Raw genomic sequence first — 20,918 nt, forward strand, 5'->3', positions numbered from 1 at the left:
CTGGATACTTGGGCAGTACCACAGTATCTGGGTTGTATCTGTGGTCAGTCATCCCTTACTCTTCTAGCTGAAGAAAAGGTCATGGTGAACCCTGACCCATGCACTTTACCAACAACTAATGTCAGAGCTCACGCAGCTGTAATGGCAGCAATCCTCAGTTTAGGGAATTTTCAAGTCAGCACTTTCTGTTCAGAATATCTATTGGCCCTGGAATTTTCTAATGCTTCGTAAAGGCCCTGTCATTAAGGGTCCTTCTGATGCTGAAAATAAATGAGGCTAAGGTTTAGGAAACCCTGTGTTATTTCAGCATACCAGATATCTAAGAGAAGAAGAAATAGAAACTTCCAGGGACACTGACTAGCTTCTCTCAATGATTTATTTGTCTCAGTGACTTATGCAATTCATGATACGCAGTCTCTGAGATGAAAACAAAAGTGGTGAGTTTTCCTAGACTAATCCTTTTTCTCCTACAAAAGGTAATCAGGGCTTTTTGCCTGCTGGGAAAAAAGTTGCAGTGGTGACTTGGGCAACCAGCAAGAAGAGGCTTTCAGAATAGCAAGCAGGTTTTTACTTTCAAGTCTGTGCTATTATATTCAAAAAGACAGAGTTCCAGAGCTCTCAGATGCCAAATGCTCATTGTTCAAGAATAATAATAACTATAAAACAGAACAGCATATAGATTGATAGGTCCTTGGAGGTTATAATGGGGATCAAAGAGTTAACAACTCACTAAATAGGCATGTTTTTAACAACTGAGCTGATCATAGCCCTTTTGGAGAGCCTGCGTATCTAAAGATAAGCTTATGCTTCTAGTAGAGAAATAATGACCAGTGTATTCTGTTGCTGACCATCCAGGGTTATTTTATTCAGCATTTGATCAATGCTTCAGTGTTAGAAGAACTTGCCAATCATTATTTAAGGGAATCAGCACTGCTGGGTCTTAGATTGGCCTGATAAAGGGAGAGGCCCCTAGAGAAACTGAGAGATCCAAGCCATTTCTCAGACTGAAACAGAATTAATCACCTATTATAGAATGCCTCTTATGGTGAAGTTATATAACTTGTCCACATTCATTTGGCCCCTACCTCAGAACAAGATGGCCAGTGCCAAGCAGAATGCCTTACATGTAGAAGGAACTCAAACATATGTTGAATGAATTACTGCAGCATATCAGTGAATTTGAGCATGAAATTGTTGGCTAGAGAAATTTTTCTATTCTGGAATTTACTCTTTCATCAGAAAATAAAGGAATGGAGAATATATTAGGCTATTTTGACATAACCCAAATAATAGTAGCTTGTGTTTTTGAACATTTACTGTAAATGCGGAGTATTATAAACATTTTACATGTGTTAATTTTCACAAGTTTGTGAGATAGGTGTCATGATCCATTTTTACAAATAGAAAATTGAGGCACAGAGAATTAAATTTATATGCTGTAATTCTTATAACTGGTAAGTGGTACAGCCTGGAATTAAACATAGTCTGACTCACTCCAGGTCTGCAGTCTTTACCAGTGTTCCAGACTGCCACTACCTATCCACAGCAAATGAACAAAGGCCTTGTTTAAAGATCTACATTACTTTGAGAGGATCTTACAAGGAAAATTTTCTGTGTGATAAAGATGCCATATACTACAGTGGTATAGAGCCTAGGCCCCAGAATCAGGATTTGATTTACGGCTCTACTAATGATCCTAAGCAGGTTAACCTCTCTAAGCTTACTTTAAACTGGAGATAATAGTACTTGCCTCAGAGAGCATTTCTGAAAATTAAATAAAATAGTCCACATAGGATTGGATAAAGAAAATATGGCACATGTACATCATGGAATACCATGCAGCCATTAAAAACAGTGAAATTTTGTCCTTTGCAGCAACATGAATGCAGTTGGAGGTCATTATCCTAAGTAAATTGACACAAGAACAGAAAACCAAATTCCACATGTTCTTACTTGTAAGTGGGACCTAAACATTGGGTACTCATGGATATAAAGATGGGTTATAACAATAGACACTTTGGGCTACTAGAAGTGGGAGGGAGGGGGATGATCAGGGTTGAAAAACTAACTATTGGGTACTACATTCAGTACCTGGGTGATGGGATTAATTGCACCCCAAACATCGGCATTATGCAAACCTGCACAAGTACCACCTGAATCTAAAGTAAAAGTTGAAATTATTAAAAAATAATAATAATTCACATAAAGCACTTAGTATGTTTGGCACACATAATAATGATAATACTAACATGTTTACTGAGGTATTATGTACTTACTAAACATCCAATAAATTTTAGTTAACATAGTTCAGTGTGCTCAATGACAGCTTGAAATCCACCACATTTGGATGGTTTTTAGTCTTTCCTAACATTAAGGCATGTACTTATCATCATTGAATTCAATAACTTTGTGGAACAGTCTTCATTAGCCTCAAGTTGATGATTAATCAAAAAAGATTGGGGTTTTTTTGTGTGTGTGAAAGGTCTATATACTACTAAGATGCCCTAAATCAGAGAGTTGAAGAAGGCTAGCCAATTATATGTTGCTCAGATCCACTCCCTGCTAAGTAGTAGTTAATATTACTAAAAGTCAGTGAGAAAACATTTTAAAACCTGCCTTGACCATTTATTTCCATATAGAGAAGTGGACTTAACATCAACTCTGGATGTCATCGTAGCTTTCAGACCTACTGAGACTTCTGTGGCAAGGCAGGATGGAGAAAAGAGTAAACCAGGACTAGAGGGGACAGACGAGCTCTACCCACTAACTGAGAATCTTGGCCATTACTTAGACTGCGCACAGGGGTAATAGTGACCTTAGGTCTGATTCCAACTTGCCATGATATTCAAGAAGTCTGATCTCATGGCAGGAGCACCACAATAGTCTTTAGGCTACAGTAATATGTAAAGGTCAACTGATGGTAACATCTTGGTTCTTCGGGATTTCATTATAAGAGGCAGACTTTTTTCACAAAATCCAATTGTAGCTAGGTGAAATCTGTGGCAAAAGGAGTAAGAACAAGATCCAGATTTTGAAGGAAAGATGGTAAGAGCTAGAAAGGTTTTCAGAACCACAGCCAAATGTAGTCCAGGCCTAGCAGGGAGCTGGAAGGAGTGAAATCCAGGAGCCAAGATGAAAATCTAACCTCCTCTCTAGGAACATGTGCTAGAGGATACAAGAAGAAGCTGCAGCAAAGATAATCATGAAGGGCTTTTTGAGAATTAAGTAGAAACTAAAGCAGTATAAGGAAGCACAGATAAGTTGGAATAGCAGTGGTGAAGACCTCAAATCCCTTCATGCACTAAAGCTGAGATCTCTAAACTGGAATTCATTTACAGAGTTCAGAGGTCCCCCTGGAATATGCACAAGATATTCTTAGGTGGACACATATGTGCAGTTTTCTGGGAGGAAAGTTCATAGCTTTCATCTGATTCTCAAAGTAGTTTGTGTTCCAAGAAAATGCATGACGACTGGCTTGAGTGAAGTTCATATAGACTTGATTATTTGGTAGTTACATTCGTGAGACATATTTCCTTAACATTTGAACTCATAAAAAAAACACAGGTAGTAAGTAGTGAAATAACAGCATTTTCACAGGTTGCTGTTCTTCATATCCAAAGAGGACCCACTTGGCCCTGAGAGCCACCTGCCTTCGATGCGGCCACCAAAAGAGACTAAGGCCTGATCAGTAGGCCAGTGTCCCCTTTGCTGACACTGTATTCTCAAGACTGCCCTGGGTGTGTGGCTTCACCTCTCTCTTTTTAGTCCAGTGTTGTTTATATCATGGAGACTAAAATTTATCTATGGAAAGGGTTCTTAAACTCCTATTTGCAAAGGGGTGCCAGACTGACAAGGTTTTTCATGGTTCATGTAAAAAGGAGAAGAACAGGGAAAATTAAATGAATTTTCTTTCACAAAACTAAATCTATTCAATTTAAGTAACTATCCTTTATTCTGATAAGGACAAAAGATTATACCCTTACTAATTATTTGATGTTAAACAAAATATGTGTTGATGGTGATATTTGATGGTGGTTTGTTCTTTGGTTTTTATTCTACTTGATCTATGTTGGTCTCCAATTTAAAACAAAACAAAAACAAAAACAAAAAACCTTTTTCTAGCCCATGAAATCAAAATTGTGGGAATTGGTTCCTGATATACTCAACAGCGATGCATCTAGCCTATAAGTGACTGCCACAATCCGATCAAATGTTTGTTTTTCCACTCTATGCCTAGTGACTATTCATGTGACTGATTTTCTGTGGTGGAGTTGGAACTAAAATAGGCACAACTGACTTATTTGTTTATTTGTTAAGTAGATGCCTGGCTTAGACAATTAGGATAGCATCAGGACTTAGTAGTTCCATCTTTAACTTAGAATGTGCACAGCATCACATTTAGTAAATGCTCGTTGAAATAAAATTGACTCGCTTTGTTCAAGACACATAAGGAACCCTCATGCAGTTCCCTCCTGCCCGCTGTGAGTCACATTCAGCCAACTGCCACCTGGCACAGGGCTACTCACTTTCTGTGAGTGAAAAGTAGCTTTTATAAAGGGATGGAGTATTACAGCAAGAATCTACTCATGAGAGTCTCAGTCTCAATTTTATTAATGACTTATTCTGTGACCTGAAATGGTCACTCAAGTGGACTTTCTATCCTACTTGCAGGGAATGAAAAAGTGGCAAATTACTGTTGTTGCCTAACAGTCTTAGTATAAGGACATTAGGCTGAATTAGATATGTAGGCATTATTCAGGAACAGAAATTTCTTGACATAACTATGGACTTCAAAAATTGTGAAGCTGGAACATTTTAATCTCAGGATAAACGCATTATTTAAGTTAAGGTACTTTTGAGAACAAATATGATTACTTCATTGATGTATTCACACCAGAGTATTAAGACATTTTGGTTTTTGAAAAATCTATGTGCTTCATTCTTTATCAGTTGGATAGTGTCTATTATAGTTAAGGCTAGTCTATTAAATAATCTTTATATAAAATGATTTTATAGAAAACCTATTAAAATAAATGTCTTGTACAGAAAAGTTATAATGGGACAGAAACTATTATTAAACTTATTTTCAAGAATGATTCTCTACAAGAAATGCTTTGTATGACATTTGTGTAACCTTGTTAAGGTCACAAGGTTACTTGGACAAGTCAGGTAACATCTCCCTGCTCCTCAACCCTATAAATAAGAATAGAAGCTAGCTCAAAGAATTAAATGTGGTAACACATGTATGTTAGCAGAGCAGGACACACAACAATCATTTGATAAACTTTAGCTAGTATTATATTCTTCTTATTATTATTGGCACACTTGAAGTATCAGTTGCAGAATACATTAACAGCAAGAAAAAAGCTCTGAACAATCTTGTATTGTTCTACCATTAAGTTGCAAGTTTCCCTCAATTCATCTCTATCGTATCTTCCTGAGAAAACAGCAGACTAGAAATAAGTTCAATCATCCTCCATCTCAAACCTTATAAGACTCTCAGAAAAACCTATCTGATCTCTAGCAAATCTATACCAACATCATGCACACATGCGTGTGTGTGCACACTTACACACAGACACATGTGTACGTGCACACACACACACACAAAACGACGTGTTATTTTTGCGAGTTAATGGGTGCAGTACACCAACATGGCACATGTATACATATGTAACAAACCTGCACATTGTGCACATGTACCCTAAAACTTAAAGTATAATAATAATAAAATAAAATAAATAAAAAACGACGTGTCATTTTTAGTGAGGTTCTCTACGAATTTCAGTAAACATCTGTAGATAAGGTTCATTCTTTAGACTAAATTATATTTTATTGCAAACATTGCTATAAACAATAGGAATGTTGCTTAAAAGCATGAGCTTAGAAGGCGGGCCTTGTGGTTTCAAGTTTCAGCTGTACAATGTACAATTATTTGTCTTTTCTAATCCTTGGCATCCTCATCTGTAACACCTGCTTTATCAGAGAAAGGCTGTAGTTAAATGAGATGCTGCATGTAAAACACTCAGCGCAGGGCCTGGCACCTTGTCGTGTTTAAAATTCATTAAATTTTAGCTATTATTACTCTTCATTACAGATGTTGTATTTTTCATCTCTAAAAGTTCTATTTGGATCCATTTTATATTTTCTATTTCTCTGTTCATCAGGCTTATGTTTTCTCTAAAATTTTTAGCACATAGAGAATATAATAAGTGTTTGAAGTCCTCATCTGTTAGTTCCATCATCTGTTAGTTCCCATATCTTTGTCATTTCCCAGTCTGGAAATACTTTGGTCATTAAACTGGTGCAATCATAGGACTCACCTTGTTTGCTTCTCTTCTCTCAGGGATGAGAGTCCTGTGCTCCCTACTGTCCAATGTCTAAAAATTGCTGTTTCACATTTTTTGTCCAGTTTTCTAGTTGCTCAGGTTGGGAGGATAAATCCAGTCCACATTACTCCATCTTAGCCAGAAGTTGAAGTCTTTGGCTATTATTATAACTGAAAGCCAGTCTTGGTTTTAAAGCAGTCCTCAGCTGTAAGTCAGATGAAAAGGAGTAACAAATGTGATACATTACAGACTAGACAGGTTTATGTATGTGGTTATAGGATGTTATTAAATACATGTATCAATTTAAGCATGTACCATTTTATTTTTCTTTTTGTTTTTCACTTCTGAAAATATTTGGTTTTTGAATTCTTGACACTGGGCCAATCTTTATGAAAAACCACAAGTTAGGAAGCTTTTGTATAATTTAAAATCCTGCTTAAGGTATGATTAAGGCTTTTGTGAATGACTTGGTAAATTAAAATTTTGCCTAAAAGAAAAAAATTTGATTTTTTTTTGTTTTTTTTCTGAGCCATGCAATCTTCTGAATATTGAAAATTAGATTACTCTTGCATAAATACATTGCAACTGTAATTTAACAACCTATGAAGCTAAAGTATTAAGATCCTCCCAAGTGCAAGGTTTAATTTTTATTATGCAGAATCATACTAATATTAAGCATTATTACATTGTTCAGCATTAGATGAATTTGTAGAAAGTGTGTGTATGACAGAGTGTGTGTGTGTGTGTGTACATGCTCATGTGCATGGGTGTGCGCATATGAGACCCAGGAAGAATATGCACACATGCCAGGGAGAATTAAGCTCAATTTCTTGCTTAAATAAATATTTTATACTTGTTAATATGGTATTTAATCTTCAGGCTGAGAATTATAAACCCATGAAGGGAAATTGAGGAATTCAGACTTTAAAAAAATGCCCTTGAAATGAAATTTAATCACTGCATTTTGAGACATATAAAATATACTACAAAGTGTGAGATAGCTCTACAAAATTTTTATTATGTAGAAATCGTTCAAATGAGAAACACCTCCTAGATTCACAAACTGTAGTATATATGTCTAATAAAAATTACTCTTAAATCTTACATTTCCCCTTTGAGACATTTATTGTTCCTGGAGAAAGCAGTATTTTTTTTCTTATTCCTAAATCTGTCTTCTATTAAACTAGAGAGTTCTATAAATCAGTAATAACCTTTTAGATATCAACCTCTTCATAATTATGTCCTCCAAATTTAGGTAATTGTTTACATATTTTATACAGAAATAAATAGGAGAAAACATATGTTCCATTTGATGGGGGGGAGGTATAAAGATTTAGATTTTTTTCAGCATTTGTGAAGTTTGGCTTTACACTCTTTTATATTACATTTGAATAATTAATTTATTTCACACAGAGAAACAAATACATCAGATGATGCTATGCAGCTCTGAAGGAAGAACATGTATTGCCAGGTAGGAACTGATATGGCTTATATCAATATGTGGCTTTCATTAAATATAATCCTCTACATGAGTTAGTATACCTTGAGTGTACTATGACTATGATTTTAACTATCTAACGAGTTAAAATGAATGTTTGGTTTTAGTCAAATCGAGCTCTGGGTATTCTGATGCTTTTGCTATATTTCTCAACAGGAAGTGGGTAAACTTCCAAACAAGAATGATCTCAGATTAAGAAACAACACCAGCATCTCGAAGGCTGTCTGTTTGTACAATGAAATGACAGCAAACAGAGAGGCCTGCGGCTGTTTTCCTAGATGCCTACTCTGGGTGCCAGCCATCTGTGTTCATTTAGGTGGTGTATGTGTGTGTAGGTAGGTGAAGGGAGGGGGAGAGACAGATCTCAGGTTGCAGGTCTGAGTGTGGTCTCTGATACAGAATGAAACCTCTGCCTGGTGCTCTCAAACAAGACCCTCATCTGCTGGTCTCTCCAGAGAAGTAATTTCACCAATACCAGCTGCGAGGGGTATGTTTTGTGTTTTCTTTATTCAAAGTGAAAGATGTTAAACAGAAATTTTCAGAAGCACTTTTGTTTGGAAGAGAGGAAAGGAAGATCGCGGAAACTGGAAAACATCCATGAAATTAGCCCTAAATCATGGCCAATACTGATCATTTCCTGACAAGCTGTCTGTCAACCAAGCCACAACAATAGTTTATTCAAGGCCCTCTGGTGCTGACAGTGATAGAGTATTGTTAATTAAATGTTGATACAATGGTGGACATTTTCAAATTTTAACTTTCATAACTGCAGTAGTGGCTAGAACAGCACTTTACTATCAGGAGTCCTCAAAATACATTGTTAATGTCTCTCCTACAGATTGCATTAACAGGAATTAGAAGAATATCAGTTTAAAATAAAGGCCCTGAGAGCTTATTTGACTCACCTAAGAGCAGTGAAAGAGAAGAGAACAGAAAGTAGAGATGCCTTCAGTCATGTTAGCTCCAAATTTGGTGTTTATTTGTGAAAAAGTCTATCTAAATACAATGTCTATAAATAGGAGATGGAAATGAGCTAATTTGGCGGCACGATTTTATTTATTCATTATCTATAACCAAAAAATTCTGGTTGTCTTTAATTAATGTTATATTTCACAATATTTCTACGGCCTGAAATATCATTATAATACTCTTCCAATGCTATTCTCCCACCCTCTCTCTTTCCCTCTTGCTCTCTCTTCACCCCCTTCTCTCTCATTATTTCTCTGAGTTTTTGTAGCTCTCACTTATCTGACCTTCTGTGACATATTCATAAAATTTCACAATATTTCTATGGCCTGAAATATCATTAAAATATTCTTCCAATGCTATTTTCCCACCCTCTCTCTTTCCCTTTTGCTCTCTCTCCACCCCCTTTCTCTCTCATTATCTCTCTGAGTTTTTGTAGCTCTCACTTATCTGACCTTCTGTGACATATTCTGTTCTTAAACTTGAATTGGTCAATGTTGTGATTCTAACACCCATGTCCTAATGTAAGAGGAGGGCATGCCAGATTCTGGGGTTAACTTTCTGGATGTCATGTGTGCTTACAGAAAAATGATTAGTATTCGCAACTTAGTGTCAAATTATGCATTTATGAAATTACTATAAGGTGTGAAACTGTTCCTCCTAAGCTCTTCTCAAGGAAAAAAAAAAATCTTTTTATTAACTGGACCAAAAAGCTACTTTGAGAAAAGCTCCCAAACTTTACAGTAGTAAGAACATTTCAAATTTCTTAGAATGTTGTGTTTCTAGGGTTTGCATGTAATCAAAATGCTTAGGAGAAGAGCAGGAACACTTATTAAGTATTTCACATATTTTGAGAATTATTTAAAATGAGAAACAGACTCACCTGGGTAGCATTTTGCCTTGAAAATTCACTGGCCTGAGTTTGTACACCACAATGCAAAAGATGCATAAGGAACTATTTAAGCTGAACTCTTTCTATTCTGGTATTTGACAACCACTACGAGAGATTTCTTCCTGGGTGTAAAGCAGTTTCTTCCTAAGGGCTCTGATAACTCTGTTTCCACCTTTTGCAATTTGTATCTTCCTGTTACTCTGTCTTATTTCATGAGCCAGCAAGCACATATCTGTCCAGAATCTTAGGATTCTCACAAAAAGTACAGGACAAAGATCCTACACTCAAGAAGTTTAGCATGTGGTTAGGGGGAAGCAAAACTAATAAATGTAGGAAATAAATGGAGAACCTACATGTTTTGAAGAGCAATAGGAAATGGTTTTGTGAGATTAGGTGAGTAGAAAGCAATGGCATAGGTTGGGGAAATAGCTTGGCTTATAAGACTAACATTGAAGAGAACCCTTGGAATAAAGAAGAAGGCAAGGAAGACGTGTAAAATAGTGTTGCACAGATGAGAGGGAATCAATTCATTTACTACCTTGAACTTAATGCCACTGTAGATTCTTGAGTGGGGGGTGACATGATGAAGGAAGTGTTTAGGAAAATCACTCCGACAATGATATTGGAGGTTTGGTAGGAAATGATCTGGAAGCATGGAGCTGTATCAAGCAGCTGTTGGAGTGATCCACAGTGATCAGACTTGGGCTGAGGTTATGGCAGAGTTAATGAAAATAACCCAATCTTGAGGATATTTTGAAGAAATAAACAATGGTATATGGCAGACTATAGGAGAAGGGCACTGGTAAATTGTCCAAGGTGACATCTTGATCTCAAGCTTGGAAAGCTAGAAGAACGCTGGTATCACCCAGAGAAATGAGAAAGTTGGTAACTTGGATAGGAAATGCATTTTCAAAAAATTGTAAAATGTATTTGAGAATATGGTAGCTTCAATTAACATTTTTATATATATTTTAAAAACATTCTAGGCCAGGCGTGGTGGCTCACGCCTATAATCCCAGGCCAAGGTGGGCAGATTACTTAAAGTCAGGAGTTTGAGACTAGTGGGGCCAACATAGTGAAACCCTGTCTCTACTAAAAATACAAAAATTAGCTGGGTATGTGGCTATAATCCCAGCTACTTGGGAGGCTAAGGCACGACAATCACTTGAAACCAGGAGGCAGAGGTTGCAGTGAGCCGAGATTGCGTTACTGCACTCCACACTCCAGCCTGGGTGACAGAGTAAGACTCCATCTCAAAACAAACAAAACATTCTAATGCTCTAGCATTCCTACTTTTGAATATACACCACAAATAATTGAAAGTAGGGATTTGAACAGATATTTGTACATCCACGTTCACAGAGCAGCATGATTCACAATAGCCAAAAGATGGAAACAACCAAAATGTCCATTGAAGGATGAAGGAATGAACAAAATGGGGTGTACACACACACACACACACACACACACACACACACACACACACACGAATATTATTCACCCTTAAAATGGAATGGACCAGGCATAGTAGCTCGCACCTGTAATCCTAGTACTTTGGGATGCCAAGGCTGGTGGATTGCTTGAGCCCAGGAGTTCAAGACCAGCCCAGCCAAAATGGCAAAACCTTGTCTCTACAAAAAAAAAATAATAATAATAACAAAAAATTAGTCGGGCATGGTGGCGCATAACTGTAGTCCCAGCCACTCAGAAGGCTGAGACAGGATGATCACTTGGGCCTGGGAGGTCAAGGCTCCAGTGAGCTGTGAACGCACCACTGCACTCCAGCCTGGGCAACAGAGTGAGACCCTGTCTCAAAATAAAAGAAAGGAATGAAGCCCTGATACATGCTAAAACATGGGTGAAGCTTGAGGGCATTATACCAAGTAAAATAAGCCAGATACAAAAGGACAAATATTGTATGATTCCACTTATATGTGGTACCTGTAATAGTCCAATGCCTAGAGACAGGAAGTAGATGGAGTTTATCAGGGGTTGCAGGGAGAGGGGAATGGAGAGTTATTGTTTAATGGGTACAGAGTTCAGTTTGGAAAGATGAAAACATTCTGGAGACGATGGTGGTGACAGTTGCAGAACAATGTGAAAGTACTTAATGCCACCGAAATGTATACTCAACAATGGCTAAAATGGTAAAGTTTATATTATGTATATTTCCAAATAGAAAAATGAATGTCATAAAGAAAGGCTGTAAACACTGAGGGCAAACCAAGTAAGTGCTTCCAAGAAACAAGTGGAATCTGTACACCTGAATTAAAACATAGGACCTGCCACTTACTAGCTGTGTGCCTCTTTTTCTTGTCTGTAAAAGGGTGCAATGATGAGAACTAAAAGAAATAACATGTAGCACTCTTTTTGTACTTGGTAGCTGCTCCACAAATATTAGTTTTCTTTACAGTTAAAAAAAATTACTCTTCAATTTGAACTTTTTCCCTGGACAGAATTAGACTTCAGATATATTACTGTGCATCTTGCATGCCAAAGACTAACTTCAAAGAAGAGGTGCAGCAGCTGTCAGAGAGCAAAGACATGCTTCGCTCATGCAGGAAGGGCACCCCTTTCCTTATGCAAAGTCTAAAAATCAGGAAAACGCAGCACTAAATATGAGGTTGCCTTTGACTGACAGCTTCCCTTCCTGCCTGTACCTCTAGCCCAAATCCCAGAAACATCTGTCACATACACTTGACTGTGTTTGGTTTTTATCTTAAAGAATCTTTACGACTAAATAAACTAATAAGATGTGAGAAAACTCCCAAGTTCTCAGAATGCTGACAGTTTGCTCAGAAATGTCCAGATGATTTCAGTCCTCTCAGTTCAGTGATAGAGAAGGAGGTTCAAGGGAGAAGTAAGACATGTTGAAAAGCTACCATTGCCTCTGGTTAAGAAAGAAAACTGGAAATTATCATAACTATTAGCAAGTGGTTAGAAAGAATTTTTAAAATATCATAAATGTTATAAAAACACTTAGATATTTTCATAACTTCTAAACGTTATCATGTTCCTGGTTAATATAAGAAGAATTTTTTTTTATCAAAAAGGATATCAAAGCCAGAATCCACTGATGAGAAAATACTTCTAACAATCTAAATAAGTAACCAAACCGCTCTCTTTAGAATAAAAAAAGAGATACCTCTGTAAAGCAGATGCAGCAATGCAAAGCGAGATACACGAATTTAGATGTTCATTACATTTGTATACCCCACATCAGTATTCTTAAAAACTGCAAGTAATCTCAGAGACCCTGTGTGCTGGAGCTGAGACCAGAATCCAGGGCTCCTAATCCTGAGTTCAGTTTTATGTCCCACTGTATCCACTGCCACTGCAGGGAGTCACAGAGTGGTCTTCAAAGAACCCCCCACAAACTACCCCCATATCCGATATTGGCATAACGGATCCAAAATAAAGCCATCTGGACAATTTTGTTGTGATCCTGAGATGGCACCTTATCCAAAATAAGCCTCTCTCGCTCTGATTTCCAACTGACTGACAATCCACATCACACCTTCCAATGTGACCACATTTGGCTTGGGCTTGTTGCTTGCATGTTAGTCCACCCCCACCCCGACCCCATGAATAATCATCTCTCAAACTGAAGTTCAGACAACAGGCATCCTGCCTCCTGCTTTATATCGCAGGCATTTTAAAGAGACACCCCTGTGGTCTTAATTCCTGGAAAACAATCATTTACACTGTACAGAACTTAAAACTCTAGGGAGGCAGTTAAGTAATTTAGCATTTTTGTTTCATGTGAAAATATTATTTCTAGTTCATAATGGGAAGTTCAAAAACATTGTTTCTTATCATTAAAAGCTCTCAGAAGTGTGTAATCTGGGCTCTTTATAGGTATGTTCCCTATAAAATGCCCTGAGGAACAGAATACAGGTCTTTCTACAAAGAGATACCTTCAATATCTTTTGTTGTTTGAGGAAAGGTCTTTAATTTAGAGTTGAATAGTCATACAGATAAACACTTTAAAGTCCTTGGAATCTGCAGTTAGTTTAACAAGCTTTTAAGACAAATGAGGAGTGTTTTTCATCTGTTACGTTGTGATGACTGTGAATTGGAAGTAGAGGGTATACAGGCTCATCCATTCAAGGAATTTTTTTTCATCCTATTCTGTTCCAGACTCTCCAAGGCAGTTGGACACACATGGATCTGGCTCTCAGGGGTCTTACAGTCAAGTCAGGGTTCTGTGCAGGATTGAATAGTGTCTCCTCACAATACCCCTGCACAATTCATGTCCACCAAGAACCTCAGAATGTGATTTTACTCAGAAATAGGGTCTTTGCAGAAATAATTAAGGCGTAAATTAAGAAAAGGTCATACTGGATTAGGGTAAGACTTAAATCTAGTCATTGTCAACCATATGAAAAGAGGAGAGGGCGCACAGACATAGATACACAGAGGCCATGTGCATGTGAAGGCAGAGGCAGAGACTGGAGTGATACAATTACAAACCAAGGAAGGCCAAACATTGCTGGCCACAGCTGGAGCTACAAGCAGCCCCCTCCCAGGAGCCTTTGAGGGATGGTGCCCTGCCAACACTTTGACTTGGTACTTCCAGCCTCCAGAACTGTGAGAATGGAGATTGCTGTTGTTTTAAGCCACTCAGTTTGAGGTAATTTGTTACAGCAGCTCTAGAAAACTAATACAGGCTCCATCTTCAAACAGTCTGATTTAATTGGCCTGGGGTAAACTTGGGCATCAGTATTTTCATGAAAGCTCCCTAGGTGATTCTAATGTTTTAGACCCATCACTCTAGATTGGTGGCTTTCAAAGTCTTCATTAGCTCAGCATCAACTGGGAACTTATTACAAATGAAAATTCTCTGGCCCCACACAGGCTTCCCAAATTAAAAATTCTAGGGGTAGGGCCCAGCAATTTGTAGCTTAAGCACTCCAGGTCATTCTGATGCCACTAATGTTTGAGAACCATTGTTCTGGTTGATAGGGGATCCAGGGAGCAATGGAAAATAATCAGTGAACAGGAATGGAGCAAAGCAATAGGCAGGCATATTTTAGAAAGTAAGGGAGGAGTGTTCATGTGTTCTTCTGGAGGCACTGTGACAGTACATCTGAAAATGTCAACATCATGCTTGGTGTTGCTTAGAGGTATGTGTCCAATCAATCATCTGCCAAGTGCGATTTTTGAAGACATACTGTTTTCAAATGTGCAGGCGGCCCTGACAATTTTGTTACTATTCAGGTCTATAGCCACCCAGACTCTACATTAAGGTTGTATCTGTACGCACATCCCAGGAGGCAGAGAAGGAGGGCAATCTGAATACCTGAGATGAAAAACTTCATGGAGGCCAACTTCTTTTCACTTCAATTATTAGAAAACTGGCTCCCTTTGCCACTTGTTTTACCCACAGCCCAAAGAACAAAACAGGCCAATACATTTCATTTTGGCATGGAATTATGCTCTTTGCCAGAATCAAGCTATGTGAGGCTACAGTAACCACTAAGGATGGGGTAACTGGAAATTGTCCCCCTTGATGAAAAGCGTTGGTAAAATCCACATGGCTGGCAGTTGATAGAAAAGAAAATATTAGATGTTATTTTTTTCAGAGATGAATGGTTTAAGAATCCAATTTAAATATTTTTATTTGTTTGCTTGATTTTCATCCTTCTGACCTCAAGCAGAAAGGCTTCCCTGGCAGCATTGACAACATTCTTTCTCAAGTTGCTTGCATTGTAGTCACATATTCAGCTCAACTTTCTCTTGTGCCTTTATGGCTCTACTATTGCATTGTCAACTTAAGGTAACATTTCCAAAAGCATTAAGGTAAAAAGTACTAATTTTTCTTATAACTCTTTCTCTTACACGCTCTAGATTTAGAAACTACCTTGACAGAAAGAATTAAATTCTCGTTTCTAACCAGTACAAGAGAAATTATTAAGTAGACCAAGTTTGTATTTGAAGTCCCTTTCCCTTTCTTTTTGAGGTACTCATTCCATGCGCCCAGTGCCCACAAGCAGACCCATGATTGCTCAGGACTCCCATCTAATGGGAGTGGTCCCTCATTTTTCAGATTTTTCTTCTTCTCTCATGCCTTATAGTACATTGGTCTTGTGGATTAAGAAGACCATGCTCTCCCTTGGTTAACAATAGGGATGATGGGTTGATGATTGCTATTTGTTAATTAGCTGAGGTTACCCTTACTAGATAAAATAATATTTTAACCCACATGAAGTACAGGTATCTTCTTACAAGAAGAAATGTGAATGATAAGAACAGCAAGCTCTTGCAGACATAGCTTGGGGACATCTGCCTTGGAGTCCTTACAGAGTTGCCCCAACTGGTTGGCAGCTCATTGATGTCAAAATCAGCTAGTGTGTTTGTTAAATGAAATGTAGACTATTGCATTCCACCCTAGACCTTCTGAATCAGAGTCTCATTGGTTGGCACTCAGGAGTCTGAATGTTAACAACTCTCCTGATTATTTTTTGGTACACTGGAGATTGAGACTCTCAGGTATCATGTAAAGATCCCCAGATTCAGAGTTGGAAGGCCTCATTTTTATTCTCATCTTCACCATGTGCCACGTAGTCCTGGGCAAGTCATGCCTCTAGTTTTGGGATTTAGTTCCTTTACGGTCAATTGCAGGTAAGAATACTTGCCATGTCCACCTTAGAGAACAGTCGTAAGGTTCAAATGAGTTAAAGCCTCCAAACTGCCCTTTGTGTTACAGGGTTGGCACTAGAGTGAGGCGAGCTGGCCACTCACCTTAGGGCGCAAAATTAAAGGGGGTCCCAAAATACCCATAATCAAGATAAATAATATTTTAATGCAATATTTTTAAATAAAAATTACTGGATAAAAGTCCATAATGATCAAAACATCAGCACTTGTGATGTTTTGGGTTAGTGTTACTAATTTTTTTCTTTTGGCCTCAGACGCATAGTATAGCATGGCATTGTTACTACTATTTATTTTAAAATTTGATGTTGTGTTTACTGTAGATATTTTGCATTAACTTTGATTTTTAAAAAGTGCTTCCATCAAAATATTGTTTTCTCGATTAATTGATTACTGTGTGATACTCCCTTAAAATTTGCACCTCAGGTTAGTAACTCACTGGTCCCTCCCTAGTCCCAGCCCTATAATCTAGAATAGGTTGTGCAGATGCATGTTGTCATTTTTACCGGGCTTGGACTCTCCCAGCTCCAACGTTTCCTCAAATAGTTGCATGCACATGTCAAAAAGCCCTGCTGGCATCCTAGCTAAATTCCGCCTGTTGAATGGTGGGAATGTGGTCCTAAGAACATAAGACAGGCACAGGCATGCGCACAGTGCTTTTCAGGGGCCTCCCTTTCCCAGGGGCACAGAAGAAGAACTCTTCATTGGGATATTTGGTGTGAGAACCAGTTTAACTGGCGTAACTGGAAAATTTGCCTTTGTTTAAGGAAGAATTCCTCCTGCAACTACACACCCATCCCAGAAAAGTTTGGATTTGCAAGTTGCCTCATGTGCAGCTTTTTATTTCAAATGCTGCTATTATATACCAAGGTTACCAAGTCCCCTTGTGCTGGAGGCAAGAATAAGTGACACCCAGGCTGGGTAGCTGGTAACTAGGGAGTGGAATGATTAAAAAGAGGCCTGTGGGTCGGGGAGAGGGGTGATCTGCTGAGCAGAAAGAAGACCCTGCTCTTACACTGCTTTTGGTTTCCCCACCTCACTCAAGGAGGTTGCTTAAAATCCAGTAATGAGAAGACACAGGGTCAGGTGGAATACGTGCCCGCCTTCTCACCTCCTGCCAGCCTGAAAGGTCTAGGATAATACCTTCAACTTCTCTTATAGGACCCCAACATTTGTGCTGTGTTTGCTGTACAAGGAGGAAAAGTGGGAAGAAAGCATGGCATAAAAAGGGGGAGAAGACCTAGCATGAGAAGCCCAGCTCAGCGGGCCAGAGGACCCTGGATCCATGAGAGTAAGCATCCGGCCTTCGCAAAGCAACAGATAAACTTGGAGATGCCAAACTCCAGAGCGACAACAGAGTGAGACTGGGTCTGCAGGTAAGCAGATGACAGCCACAGGAGGGGGGAAAAAAAAAAGTTAGCTTTCTAAGTCTTTGACACTAGATACTAAAACTAAAGACCAGCAACATTGTGACATTCTCAACCGTGATCTTTACACGTGATATTTTCCTTTCTTCCAATTCTTCCCTGGTCCATACATAATGATTTTTAGAATAAAGTGTTATACAGCTTATCACATATCAGAAAAACCTTGGTGGCTGTGGTAAGCTAAACAATGTCCCCCTTACCCCCCACAAAAAGTCCACATTATAATCCCTGTACACTGTGAACATGTTGGCTTACAGAGTAAAAGAGATTTTGCAGATGTGATTAAGAATGTAGAGATGGGAGGCCAGGCGTGGTGGCTCATGCCTGTAATCCCAGCACTTTTCAAGGCCAAGGTGGACAGATCACAAGTTCAGGAGTTCAAGACCAACCTGGCCAACATAATGAAACCCTGTCTCTATTAAGAATACAGAAAATACAGGGCATGGTGGCATGAGCCTGTAGTCCCAGCTACTCGGGAGGCTGAGGTAGGATAATCACTTGAACCCAGGAGGCAAAGGTTGCAGTGAGCCGAGATCGTGCCACTGCACTCCAGCCTGGGCAATAGAGTGAGACTCCACCTCAAAAAAAAAAAAAAAAAAAAAAAGAACGTAGAGATGGGAAGATTAGCTTGGTTTATCTAGGTGGGCCCAAAGCAATCACAAGGGCCTTTATAAATGGAGGCAGGAGGCTCAGAGTGAGTAGGAGGAGTTGAGAAGACCAAAGCAAGAGGCTGGAGGGATTGAGGGAGGGGCTTCTAGATGCTGAAAAAGTCAAGGAATCCCCTGAAGCCTTGAGAAGGAATGCAGTCCTGCTAACACCCATGTTTTAGGCTTCTGAACTCCAGAACTGTAAGAGAATCAGTTTGCCTTGTTTTAAGCCACCAAGTTTATGGAGATTTGTTACAGTAGCAATAGGAAAACAATATAGTTGGTAATGGGTTAACACTGGTCATTCTGACTTTTAAAAAATTTTGCCTAGACTTAATAAGCAAAGGTCTTTTCTTGCAAGTAATTTGATGGCAAATGTTCAAAGCTGGCAAAACATTTACTTAGCTGTGTATTTGGAGGACCTCAAAGTTTTGTTTGAGCTGAACATGGCATAGTGCACAGGCCTGACACTTTGGCAGCACCCATGTCAGTGCTATATTCTATGAGGCACCTAATAAATGCTTTTTGTCAGTCTCAACAGGAATAACAGCTGACTGTAGGAATATGGTGTTCCCATTTCCACCAGGGTAAGACAGTTTAGAAAGTTGGATTCCAGAGACTTGAATCATGAAATCTAATATTTACAGCTCCACCTCAAGAAAAAAGAAGTGGGCAAGGTAATGGAACAAATATATAAATGGATATAAATGGGTAACTTTTCTGTATGGTGAGAGGGTTTTTAAGGCACCCAGTGATGCCAGTGAAATTGAGTCATTTGGGAGAGTTAGGATTTGGGAGGCGCTTTTTGGTAAGTGAGTGGAATAACTTCTTGTCAATTCCATGCTGGCTTCTGTATCTACTTGTGGCCGTGCCTTTTCTGTTCATAATGGTTATGGCACTGATGTGTTTATACTTTCCAATGGAGTCTGAATCAACAAGGTTTGTACACACACAGATAATTCAAATCCATAAAGCCATGCCTGTGATTCTCTTCAGATATTTACTGACTTAGAGTGAGACACATGTAGCCACACTTAGCATTTTACCTTATGGTTTCTGGCTCTCTTCTCTGGTTCACATGAAGAGCTGCTCATTCATCTTCACAGTTAGAGAGATGCCATGGTTTCATGTGCCTTTGAAAAAGAACTTCACTCTATAGAAAGTTAAAGTCATTGTGGTGAAGATGAAGTTGAAAACAGGCATATGATTTTCCGATTCCTTTCTGAGCAGCGACCACAGGCCGGAAGGAGAACGTACTCAGTGGCTACATGAGTACACTCTGTAGGGCATAACCTCTGGACCTATTCTGCCAGGGATTGCATCCCACATTGCCACTTACTAGCTATCTTTTTTTGGAGAACTTACTTAACATTCGTACCTCAGTTTTCTCATCTCTAAAATGGGGATGATTGGATCTACCCTATAGGGTTGTTGTGAAGATTGAATATGTTAATATGCATGAAGTGTAATCAAATGATTCCTGGCCCACAGCATTTATCATTCTTCTTCATAGGTCCCTGACTCTTCCCACTGCTCCACTGAGCCCCCCACCATCCTTGGTGCCAGCACTGTGAAGATCATTCTTGCCTGCCTGGCTGCCATTCAGGTGACCTCCACAATCTGGCCCCAGCAGAAAGAACTTGCTAGCAGCATATCAATAGCAGAGATGGAAGTCTGGTCATATGGTGCCCACATCTATTGAAGGAAACATGCTGACACCAGATATCCCTGGCTCTCTGTCTTCAAGGCACATGGTAGAACTATACTTCCTAGCTTTCTGTGTGGCTGGGTGGGTCACATGACAAGTTCAGACAGATGAATTAGGATTAGAAGCATTTAATTGTTAATACATATTCTAGTGCTCTTTCCTTCTGCCATCACAACTGACAATGTTTCAGACAGTGACTTCTCCATCAGGCTGGTTCCAGAGTGAAAATAGAGCCCAGCAGAGTCTGTACATAATATAATATGGACATATAGGGTGAGTGAGAAAATGCTTTTGTTGGGTTAAGCATCTGAGGTTTGATGGTTTGTTGCTTCTGCAGCACATCCTTACCTATCCTAACAAATATGATTATCATTGACTAAACTGACAACAGAAGAGTCTTTCCACTTCTGCTGTGATGAGGAACAGAGTTTTCCCTGTTATATCTTAATATTAGATAGCAGCAGCCTCTGGAAATAGTTCTATCTCTACCACTTCTTACCCATGTGGCATAAAGCCAGCTACCAAACCTCTTCACATTTCAGTTTTCCCTTTTAAAAGTGGAAGTAAATAAGACCTTTCTCATGGAGTTATTGATCAAATGAAATAATTAAATAATGACTATTTAAATTTTAAATTTAAATGAAAATTCAAATGAAATAATGCCTATGAAGTATTTATTTAGTCCATAATATCCTCAGTAAACAGCAGTTAGCCTTACTAACACAAAGAAAATGGACAAAGCCATGCCATTTTCCAAAGCAGTTTCTAGGACCACATTATCTCTAAAAATCCCA

At 38.7% G+C, this 20,918-nt stretch overlaps 1 protein-coding gene and 1 long non-coding RNA gene across 2 annotated transcripts in view; one reads left to right on the top strand and one right to left on the bottom strand.

Annotated features, from left to right (window-relative positions):
- Positions 1 to 20,918, bottom strand: part of LOC129060400 (uncharacterized) — an 88,529-nt gene that overhangs the window by 29,430 nt on the left and 38,181 nt on the right. Inside the window, exon 3 of the long non-coding RNA XR_010140875.1 lies at positions 6,324 to 6,534. This is a non-coding gene — a long non-coding RNA (uncharacterized LOC129060400). The remainder of the gene's footprint in view (positions 1 to 6,323; positions 6,535 to 20,918) is intronic.
- Positions 7,789 to 20,063, top strand: LOC100433643 (putative protein SEM1). Its single transcript, XM_003777091.1, is given in 5 exon segments — positions 7,789 to 7,800; positions 17,504 to 17,718; positions 19,064 to 19,093; positions 19,930 to 19,978; positions 19,980 to 20,063. Coding segments are annotated over 5 exon segments (390 nt in total).

Source organism: Pongo abelii, chromosome 6 (assembly GCF_028885655.2).
Source record: "Pongo abelii isolate AG06213 chromosome 6, NHGRI_mPonAbe1-v2.0_pri, whole genome shotgun sequence".
Taxonomy (NCBI): Eukaryota; Metazoa; Chordata; class Mammalia; order Primates; family Hominidae; genus Pongo; species Pongo abelii.